General features: G+C 36.7%; 1 protein-coding gene across 2 annotated transcripts; it reads right to left on the bottom strand.

Moving 5' to 3' along the window:
• Positions 1–3,764: 3,764 nt before the first annotated feature.
• On the bottom strand, positions 3,765–11,009 carry polr1d (RNA polymerase I and III subunit D). 2 transcript variants are annotated; one of them, XM_081382531.1, is made up of 6 exons: positions 10,883–11,009; positions 10,471–10,718; positions 9,424–9,521; positions 9,144–9,220; positions 7,443–7,525; positions 3,765–5,160 (listed from the first exon to the last, which is right to left on the bottom strand). In XM_081382531.1, exons 2-6 carry the CDS (start codon positions 10,504–10,506, stop codon positions 5,116–5,118), a joined length of 339 nt encoding a protein of 112 aa, XP_081238657.1. In that variant the 5' UTR covers positions 10,507–10,718; positions 10,883–11,009; the 3' UTR covers positions 3,765–5,115. The 2 variants fall into 2 exon arrangements, with proteins under 2 accessions (XP_081238657.1, XP_081238656.1); XM_081382530.1 differs by having other exon boundaries at positions 10,471–11,009.
• Between the last annotated feature and the right edge of the window lie 592 nt (positions 11,010–11,601).

Raw genomic sequence — 11,601 nt, 5'->3', positions numbered from 1 at the left:
TCTCTGTAAAGCTGCTTTGAAACAATCTATATTGTTAAAGCGCTGTATAAATGAAGGTGACTTGACTTAATATAATTCTGAATTTCGTCTGAAAGAAGAATGTCATATACATGGCTTGAGGGTGAGTAAATCATGGGCTGGTTTCATTTTAAAGTGAACTACTCCTTTAATCAAATTCATAATCATTTATTGAAATTAGTTGATTAGACATGTTTTATTGAAATTTTAATAAACAAAACAAATGTTTCCAAAAATACTGTTTTCATCCCATTTACTGTAACTGTCATTTTAACTGATGATAATAATAACCCTAATTTAATAATACAGTTTTTATATTTAATAATTGTTTAATACCATTATATTAGTCGGTTATCATACTGTGAAAATCTCATACCTTTACAACCCTACTCGGGGGACTCCCCAACCCACCCCCGCTGTTAAAAAAGTAACTCAGTTACTTTTACTCTGAGTACATTTTAAATGAGCTACTTTTTACTTTTACTTGAGTAGATTTTTCGACCGGTACTTTTACTTGTACTTAAGTAAAAAAAAATTGTAGTAATAGTACTTTTACTTGAGTAGAATATTTTATTACTCTTTCCACCTCTGATATCGTCCATATAAGGGGTTGGGTCCACAACAACATTCTCAAAGATAAGTTCTAACAGGTTGTCCACGTACTCTGTACAAATAAAAAAAAATATTTGTTGTTATTTTCAGTTAACTCTGAAGTTGTGTTGCTCACTTAGTGTTGTGGCTACATGGTTTTGTATATAAAATTGTCTATAAGGTGTCTTGTTTAAAAAAATAAATAAAAAAATAATACAAAATTTATGTTCAGTTTCTGATATTATGTCTGTACATACAACGACTATTTTGCATTTAAATAAAAGTTGTTACACTCACGGAAGGTTGGTTTTACTTTCACTGGCTTTGCAGAGCATTGTCCTTTCTTGTATTTAGGAAAACCACCTTAAACTGGTGGTGCCAGATTAAAATGGATGTTATGAAATGAGATTGAAGTAAAAACATGAACTAAGCCTAATATTGTACATGTATATGTATCTATAAATAGACAACATGTTGAAATGTGAACTAGACTGGTAGGCAATACATGTCCGACACAAGGATGTTTTTATATTCTATAATAAAACACAGCATGATAAAAGTAGGCTAGTATGAGTGTATACTATGGTGAATATTATAATGTTTAGAACCGTGTTTACTGTTAAATACTGTGTTTATGGATATCTGCTGAAACATAGATGTATAACAATAATTAGTTTAATAGTTTTGAGCGACTTGATCGCTTCAGTAAATGTTATCTGCACGCATTTGGAAAGCAAAATGCGCCAAACAATCGGCATCATTTTTTTTACTCCAAATGTTTATTTTCGTTATGAAATGAGATTGAAGTAACATGATTATCAATATATGTTTCTCTAGTGCAGTGAAGTGTTGAAGTGTTCCTTTTTAACGATTTCTAGGCTATTGCTATTATTATTTTATGCAGCACAGTACATAGCTTATGCCTACAAGGCACAACAAACCTGGTGTTCATTTTATATATATATATATATATGTGTGTGTGTGTGTATGTGTTCTGTACATTTTAAAAAGCAATTTTAACCTGAAAAATCTAAAATGTATTCCCCAAATCGTGCAGCCCTAGTTTCTCTTGATATCAGTATGTTCACAGTGTTTTTTTTGGGGGGGTTTTTTTCAGGGATCAGATGCTCCACTGAGGAGTCCTGCTGACTTCAACATTCACATAAGTCTCTGTACATGAACATGGTAAAGTGAAAAATCAAACACCTTGGAAATGAAAGGTATGTACTATGTTTCAGGAATGGCACAAAGGTGTATAAGTCTGGTTAAGTCTCTGTCTTTAGTTCAGTGTGTTAAATAATGTGCTTTTTTGTCATTTGTTGTGTATATTTGGATTATGTTGTGTTGTAAATGAATCCAAACAATCAAAAAGCCATTCTTTTTTAAATCTCCTCATTCTTTGTGCAAGGTTGCTCAGAATGATAGGGCCTGATAGCTCCCTAATAGAGCTGGTAAGTCCCGCCCCTTCCGCAAAACCACGCTGGACCTCAAAGTTGAAAAACCGTCAATGCAAGTGAATGGGAGAAAATAATTATTTTCTGGTCCCGTTTGAATTGTGCCATGAATGTGAACATATGTTGTCTGTGAATTTTTTATATAACTTTTCGTGTAAAGAATGATACAATTTAGCGGGTAGAAGTTTGATACGGTTAGATTTTGTGTGAGAGCACTTTGTGGACTACAACTCTCGACGCGTTTGAAACGTCAACACCACTAGCACACGGACTAGCTCACGGATCCCGCTAAACATGGCTGTGTCTTTGATGCACTTCACCGCCTTCTTTCAGGGAGAGGACAAAATCGTTGAGGTTGGTGAAAACCACGGGTAAATCAACTTTATGGGGTGACGTCACATAGGCGACATGTAGTCTTTCTCATTATGTCTTTTCCACAACTGCTAGCCGAAGAATCATACCATATACTGTCAAACTCGTAACATGAAAAGTTATATAAAAAATTCACAGACAACATATGTTCAATTCATGGCACAATTCAAACGGGACCAGAAAATAATTATTTTCTCCCATTCACTTGCATTGACGGTTTTTCAACTTTGAGGTCCAGCGGGGTTTTACGGAAGGGGCGGGACTTACCAGCTCTATAGGGCCGTTAGGGGAGGGTCTTTGTCTTTCTCAGGTGTGAAAGAAATTAAATATTCATGATGTTCACGCCTCTTCGCATAAAGCTTTCTCACACAAAACATGTCTTGGATGATTTTCACATCGTTTTGGAGCAAATATTCTAGGCTACGTCATACAATTTTCAAAAGTCTTGTGAAGAAATAATCAATATGGGTTTTATGACCTTATTTCAGTGAGAATTTTTTTGTGTTTTCACAAACCACGCATAAATGTCATTATCTCAAAACTACAAACTTTTACATACATGATGCTGACATACAGTATTATTGTAGCAGAGTTTGTGCTGAATACAGTGTAATCAGACTTTAGCCATGAAAATGTCACAAGTAACAGAAATAAGCACAAATGTCAGAGCATGTCAGAACACCTCCAGGGCCCGGAAAACAGCTCATTGGCTACTGTAGGTGCGGCCAGTTGCAGGCGAGCTATTACCTGGAACAGAACCAACAACATCATTGCCCCCTGTGGGTTTGGTAGGAGGCTGTGCAGCTCTGCTCACCCCCTCCACTCTCATACACACACACACACAGCCATTCACTAAGCTCTGGCTCATGGACTAATTGCTTCTCACAGACCATTCGCGTTATTTGGACATGGTGTTCATCTTTTATGAGCAAAGAATATAGTCCTATAGTGTGTTGTGGACTGTCTTTAATCTGAGTACTCTCCAGTTTTCCTGAGTTATATTTTGTTTGTTTTTTTCCTGTGAACTACTGAACTTCTCTGCAGATTTGAAATATTTTGGGTATTGTTATTATTGTTTGTCTTTGTTTTCACTTAATACATGGTACCAACACCAAATTTAAATTATCTGTCTCTGTGTTATTTACTTTTTTAACACCTCCTTGAGACGAACTTTATCTTCTGTAGCCCAATCATTATTTAACCTTCTATAGCTATATTCATCTGCGATTTAACACATATACCCCGTGTATATGCTACATAAACACAACAAATGCACCATGCACCAATTGGCACAGTTTTGTGATTTATCTCACACTTATGGTGCCTGCTAAAGCCACTCGAGTCTTTTATTGTGAACTCCAAATTCAAAAAAAAAAAAAATCAGCTAATTATTTGACAGCCATAGATATCAATCTTAGCCATGAGAAATATATGTTGACTAAAATATTCTTGTGTTTGCTGCTAATATGATAGGGATATAAGCATAAAACATTACGGCTTAATTATTTTTGTGAGATTCACACACATACATCATGATGAATCATCTTTAAATCATACAGAAGCACTGGAATCTCAGCTTGATGACAATATAAAAAAGTAAATTCTGGCGTTAACTTGCATTAATTTCATTGTAAGAATGTTGATAAACATTTCTGGGAGTTAATGATGACAGAATTCAAATTTTTGGGTGAACTATGCTTTTAAAGGGACAGTTCACCCAAAAATGAAAATTCTGTCATGAATTACTCACTCTCATGTCATTACAAACCCGTAAGACTTTAGCTCATCAATGCACACATCAGTTGTGGTCAATGGAAGCTTAAGCATGTTCTCTTGACATGCGAGAACCAACAAGGTTCATTCTCATGTTACGCAGAACATTTGTGCTTCTGTTTATGTTCACTGATCAATGTTTATATGCGAATAAAACCGATCGAGTCTCTTCAGAAAATTTTGACTAAACTGCTCAATTCATATGGATTCGTTTTTCGATCTCTTTATGATCTTTTTGAAGCGTCAAAGTGGTAGTTGCGTAGCTGTCGACGGAGGGACAGAAATTTCATAAAAAATATCTTCATTTGTGTTCTGAAGATAAACGAAAGGTTTACAGGTTTGGATCAACATGAGGGTGAGTAAATGATGACAGAATTTTCATTTTTTGGCAAACTAACCCTTTAAGTCCAAATGTAGCTTGAGAATGTTCTCTCTCTCTGAGAATAGGAATGAAGACTTGCGAAAAACATACATACTGTTTTTATTGTTCAGGAATGCTCTATCAAAATGTATCATCTGAGCTCAAAGCACCTGCATCACTTATCTGTTGTATACATTTTAAATACTTTTATGTGTTTTTTTATATCTGAAAACACATTCTGAATCAAATACATTTTACAACTATTTTCATAAGTAGAATTTTTTACTGGATATACACTGTATTGCTATAACCTTTGAAACTTTTTGTTGTAAGTTCTTCTTGAAACTGTTCATGTACTCAAAAAAATAAAAGAAATAATCAGGATAATCACATCAATATACAAATTCAAACATACAAAGGATTTAGTTGTTTTTCTCGCAAAAAAGAGAGGAACTGCAAGGAGCACGTCTGACAGTCATTTACTCCTTCCTAAAGCTTCTACATTCTTCAGCAGATCAATGTCCGGCACTGTACAAGTGGTGATCTTCATGTCATCGATTCTTCTTTATCCTTGAATGCTTTCATCCGTGCCTGTTTAAATCAGGATCAGAGAGAAACTCAACATTGTTTGAATCTTATAATGACACATTGTATTTGCAAATGACTTCAGAATCTTTGCCTGAAAACAGGCCTGTTGCCAAGGGGGGAATTGGGGGGCAGACGCTTTAATAAATAATTTATCAGCAGTTTATGCTGGGAAGTGTAGGTTGTGCGGTGACAAGTAACTTAAAACTATTTCAAGGAAATCATGTTTTTAAATGGGAAGCTCATCTCCTTTGACTTTCCCTGGAGCTGGTTCACCCTTCGCCTATAATCAGAAAATTCATATTTGACGCAGTATTACACAAAATGGAACTTGAAACAATTATAAATGACTAATCATTTGGAGACCCGCCGCCTTCAACTATTTTAATGGGTAATAGGCTTCACTCACAAGTTTGTTACACATCAGTATGCTACAGGTGTACATATTGTTTTTATTGCCAAACCGGCATGATTCAACCAGATGGAACTGGATAAATATTCTGAATGTTCTTATCCAACCTGCCTTCTGACCTGTAATGCTGCCTGGATCATAATCATACACTGTTCGTTCGTTGGCCAGAGGAGAACTGGTCCCTGACTGAGCCTGGTTTTTCCCAAGGTTTTTTTTCTCCATTCTGTCACTGATGGAGGTTTGGTTCCTTGCCACTGTTGCCTTGGCTTTTGGCTTGCTTAGTTGGGGACCATTAATTGACACCATTATATGAGAACTGTACTGAGCTAGTACAGTATGTATGTATATGTATATGTATGCGTATATACATATATATATATATATATATATATATATATATATAAACTTAACAAAATTAATAACTTTTTTACAACACAAATGAACCATCACTGAAGTTACTCAAGCTGGACTGTGACACTATTTTCTTCTAGATCTGCTGTACAGCAGAAACTGAAACAAAATTTGTTGCACTATTTTCCTGATATCACTGTAAATTACCCCACTAATAATGCCCAGAGTGGTGCCAAACTTCTACAGTAGTACAGATAGGTTATGTACTCATAAAATGAGGCATTGGAAAGTTTGTAAGTACATCAGGAGTTTATTTAAATAACACTTGCCTGATGGCTTATGCTACCGCTAACCCGGACGTCGAGGTCACTTCCGTGATTTGGGAAAAGCCTGTAAAAGTCCTTTGCAAAACTCACAAATGTAAGGGAAAAGTGGAAAACTTTTCCGAAGTGTTAACAACTTGGTGTTAACTAATAATTGTTGCACTACATCCTTATGCATTACTTTCTGCCAGGGCTTTTCCGCGCTTTTCCCAAATCACGGAAGTGACGTCGATGTCCGGGTTAGCGGTAGCATGAGCCGTCAGGCAAGTGTTATTTAAATAAACTCCTGATGTACTTACAAACTTTCCAATGCCTCGTTTTATGAGTACAGAACCTATTTGTACTACTGTAGAAGTTTGGCACCATTCTGGGCATTATTAGTGGGGTAATTTCCGAGATACAACCTTGGATCCGTTAGCGCCTGCACTAAGCCATTCAACTGATATCTCTAAATAAGCTCTAACTTTAATAATATTCGACCAGGGGAAAAAAGGCTTCTGGGGGGTGTTTGGCTCAAGGTCATGGTGCAAAGGACCCTAGGTTGAAATTACTCCGAACCATCCCTTTAAACCCCCGGAGCTGTGCGGATTACGTTTATGGTGGATGGATGCACTTTTTTGGGCTTCAAAATCTCATCCTCTATTCGCTGCCATTACAAAGCTTGGAAGAGCAAAGACATTATTTAATATAACTCTGATTGTATTCGTCTAAAAAAAAAAAAAAGAAGTCATATACACATAGGCTTGAGGGTGAGTAAATAATGGGGTAATGTTCATGTTTGGGTGAACCATCCTAAAAACTATCCTAACAAAATCACCTCAGTCATTCTAGAATGATTAACTCTGTCTGGTGCAGCTCTACTTCATATTGTCTCCATAATATCTAGTCACATTCGCATCTAGTCACATTCTTAAAGCAGACATTTTGGCATGTCTTTGACTGTTAAATAAGCCAATGTTGCAATAAGTAAGAAAACAAATCAGTAGTTACATGCAATGCATGTGCACTTCAGGGGTGAGCGCACAGAAAACTGCCTTTCAGATCATGAGAAACGTATCGAGTTCTCTTTCGAGTCTCATTGTGCTTGAATGGTGGAAAATCACTTTTAAACACGGTAACATTTTGAACAATCGTAATGTATACCGTTGTCAAATTTCTGCCCACCCCTAAAGGGAAATAATACTTTCCATGTTCAGTCTTACCTCAAAAGTTTGCAAGACATGTTTGCACACTTCAGTCAGGTTGTTCAGCCCATTGCGCAGAGGTTCAGATGCTGGAGTTCCTTCTGCAACATTGATCAGAGAGCTAATGAACACTCTTATGTTTACTGAAAATAGACATGCTTACATGCTGCCTACAGTCAAGATAAACCTGACATTTCAGCCTTTTAACCATTTTTAAGAAAAGGAATGTCAAAATTATTATTTATATTAATTTAATATATTTATATAAAATGTAAAATAAAAAAATATAACTGAAAGCATGAGCCTACAGAACAACAGCGCTGAGTTTTACTTTCAAACGTGCAGAGCTCACATTTAATAAAACCATCGCCTGTTTTGAAGTTAATAATTAATCACATTCAGCCATATTGCTATTCCTGTTTTCAAGACCTCTTGATATTAAGACTTTTACTATTTAAAGGGGCTATATGGAGTTTCGGCCTCTGGCGGTGATGTTTCAGATTGCAACCAATAATTTTTCAAGCGAGTGCTCGTGCACGTACTCGAACTCATGAGCGAGCACTCTGGGTACCGGCCAGAATGAGACGCAACACACCGGAGAAAGCATCCCACAACATGCTGGAAACTCAGGTAAACTCCCACTGCAACGTTACAATAATAGGCTACTTTTATCAGCTTGACGTTGAACTAATGCTCCATGCTCGTACCATGATAACGTTACATTGACTGCATTTAGCCTATGTAATGTGGTGTTACATAGGTAAATTTACGGTAAGATAATGAAAACGGTTAGTGAACTACACTGAACAATTTCAGTATAACAGTAAGACCGTAGTAAGTAACATTACTGTACTGAATGTTTCTCCATGATTCAAATGCCCTGCCGATGTTGATCCGTGTTTTCGTCCGAAGTTGATCCGATTCACGTCTGGCCTTACGAGTTATTTCAGCAAAAAAACACACTTTTTTTGTATTTTATTAATATGTGGAGTTTGTGTTGTGCTGGGAGCAGGTCGTTTATTAGTGTTATCAGACATGTCATAAGTTGCAGTGTCGTCACTGTTGAGTGCAAAGTCAGTAGACGAGGCGAGAGGCTCGGGAGCGCGCATGCAGGTCACGTCACTGGATTTCGCGGTAAATCCGACCCGGCACCTTCACATAAAAATAAGAATACTTGCTTTCAGAGGTAATAGCAAAACCCGCAAAGTGGATCATTTTAATGTGAGATTACAACCCCTTCACAAACGCAATAAAAAAAGGATTCATTTTTAGTAGAAAACCTACATAGAGCACCTTTAAGATATTTAAGAATTTAAATGCCTTTAAATTTGATAAAACTGAATTAAGACTTTAAGGCGGGGACCATGTTGATAAAGTAAAGCAATTTCAAAAAGTGTCAATCTAATGATTTGTTAATTCAAATACAAACAATGCAAGAAACACGTTTACAAACATTACATGTATGCATCAGGAACATTTCTAAAAATTACACTTTGACAAGCTGTTTCAAAGTCCCACAACAAACTCCAAACAAACTTCATTTTGGCCTGATTTGGTCCTAAATGGAGTCACCCCAGTTCGTTCTAGAGATTTGACCTTCAATTATTGCATCACGTCTTCATGCTTTTGCCTACAAATTAGTGGTTTTCATTACAACAAAATGGCAGGACCTTAACTGTCAGAGATGACATGCTGAGGTGAATAAAGGCGTTCCCTCACCTCGCGTCTGTATCCGCAAGTTGATTTTGCTTTCCGATGGGTGTGTGATGCTGTATCCGCAGAATTCCACGTCCTGACTGAGGAAACAAAGTCACACATGAATCAAACTAAACACTGCCAAGACGGACAGATGCAGAAGTACAATTGCCAATCCTGCCAAAATGTTCATCTCAGTGCCTGTTTATAGCATGTCCACATCACTTGCTTCAACAAAGTTCTCACTGATATCACAAAGGCAACCGATGTTGGTGGCTAAGTTAAATCTGGTAGCTTATCTTACCTCTTCATGATCATGTATCGGAGCGAGTTGCCCAGTGTGTGATCCTCTTCATGGAGAACAAACGTCACACAACCTTCATCTGCTCCATCTGTCCGGACCTATTGGAGAGTAGAAGACTGGTGATATATATCACGACTGTGGTTTCAGCAGCAACATGAGGTTTAACACTCTTCATACTGAAGTTTATGTTGTAAATGGTGAAAGAGACTTCTGGATGTAAATCAGATGACATTCGACATTCTCTACAGATGAAATGGTTTTGTTACTCATCTGATAGTTTAAATCTGAACTATCTACAAATAATTGAACTAGGGCTGCAACTATTGAGTATTTTGATAATTAATAATTTCTTTATTAATTTATCAATTGGATAAAACTGTTGCCTTTAGTGTGCTCTTTGGGGGTTATATAGCATTTATATTCTCTTTAAAGCTACCTGAAATGTTTCTCCACTTTGTCAAATATAAAGTCAATACAAAATAAATATTTTCAAGATACTATTAATGTATATCTGCTCTTATATTTTTGAAAAGCGGGCCCTGAGAAGTTATAATATCTTTATATTACTAATATCTATATAATATAACAAAATAAAATTATAATACAATATATAATATGCGTCTATACAATATAAAGGTTCTTGGCATCTACATTTTGGAAGGGCAGATGTTTAGATATCTGGCGAGATATTAATAACATCTATATAGCATCATACAAAATCCATAATAGATATTATATAATGTTATGTAGATGTTAGTAATATATAGATATGATTATCGCTTCTTAGGTTCTGCTTTTCAAAAATACAAAAGCAAATAAACATTAATAGTACTACCTAGTGTATATAATTTACTTTGTATTGACTTGTCAAAGTGGAGAAACATTTCAAATATTTTCACAGACAAAACACCACCCACACTGCCTAGTGATGGATATTACTGTCTAGCAGTCCATGAATACATCAAGACACAACATTCACAATCGTCAAATTTTACCAAAAGCTGTACTAAAACCAAAAAATGAATGCGTGAATGAAGTTTTACTTACCATCTCCAGCGCGTGCTTCTGCCCGTGCTCAGCCATGCTGCGTTTGTCGTATTGAGCCGCGCATGCGCAGTGTTATCAGCTTGTTCTGGTTGCTCACCTAGAGTCTGCATTTGACGGCAGCAAACGTCGGCGCGCACGCCATCTTGGAGCGGTCAACATGTCGTCACTCATAATTAGTATTAATGATTCCAAAACATTACGCAGCTTCTGGTTGTGAAACCTCCGAGATTTAAATCTGCAGTTGGATACTATCGGAAGAAATGGGATAATCTTTCACAGGTGAGAATGTGTTGGTTTGTGTTTTATATGTATTAACTCAATATTACAGGTTTTTATACTATGGTAACGTTTTAATGTCGTGGTAGCTTACGCTTACGTCTTTTCGTCTTGTTGTAGTATTGTGTTAGCTTACCAAAATCATCTGCTGAAGTATATTGCAGAAATAGATATTCATTAATGCGCCAAACTACGGTTGTTCACGGACCGGTTTTTGAAACGGCCATTAATGAGGGATCTATGTTCATACTATATGATTGCTCAAGGTGTTCGGCAGCGCCAATACAAAATAAATCAAATTTACCCGAATTGTGACAAAGACTGGTTGTGAGCTTGCACTATGAATTGAATTTGGGAAATAAAAATCTAAAAATAGAAAACAATGTAGGCTATATATGAAGAGTTCAGATGCAAAAGCCTCTAAGTGCCATCTGAAATTTCCTTCTAGAATGATCATTTTTATCAAGCTTGTATGTTTATGTTCACTTATTTCACATTACTGGCAATGCAAAGTACCTATTCAGGGCTTAAAGTATTCCGGCACCGTGCCGGATCTCCGGCGTGCGGCCGTGAGGAAGAAAAAAAAAAAAAAAATTGAAACTTGCATGCGGTTCAATATTTTCGAGTCAATTGATTTCACCTATCAATCATATGAAAGGAACGCAGCTCTTACTAACGTTACAAGCCTATCAGAAGCAGAGCAGGGCGGGGCCTGGCAACACAGTGTGATTGAGATTTATACGTCACGTTAGCGTTGTCGGTGAAAGGAGCGCTAGTTCATGAAGCTTGGGGATGATGTCCTACCCACGGGCGTAATTTCCTATGGGGACACTTTCCAAAATCCCGTTGTCCCCC

This window comes from Scardinius erythrophthalmus, assembly GCF_964197995.2.
Source record: "Scardinius erythrophthalmus genome assembly, chromosome: 13".
NCBI classification, from domain to species: domain Eukaryota; kingdom Metazoa; phylum Chordata; class Actinopteri; order Cypriniformes; family Leuciscidae; genus Scardinius; species Scardinius erythrophthalmus.
Note: the sequence above shows the minus strand (reverse complement) of the source record. Positions and strands in the feature narration are given on the sequence as shown.

Excerpts from the sequence above, each read along its gene's own strand:
- polr1d (XM_081382530.1), bottom strand. The coding sequence starts at position 10,506 with ATGGCTGAGCACGGGCAGAAGCACGCGCTGGAGATG. Across the intron at positions 9,522-10,470 it reads AGAAGCACGCGCTGGAGATG|GTCCGGACAGATGGAGCAGA; the intron begins GTAAGTAAAACT and ends ACTCTCCAATAG. Across the intron at positions 9,221-9,423 it reads CGATACATGATCATGAAGAG|TCAGGACGTGGAATTCTGCG; the intron begins GTAAGATAAGCT and ends TTGTTTCCTCAG.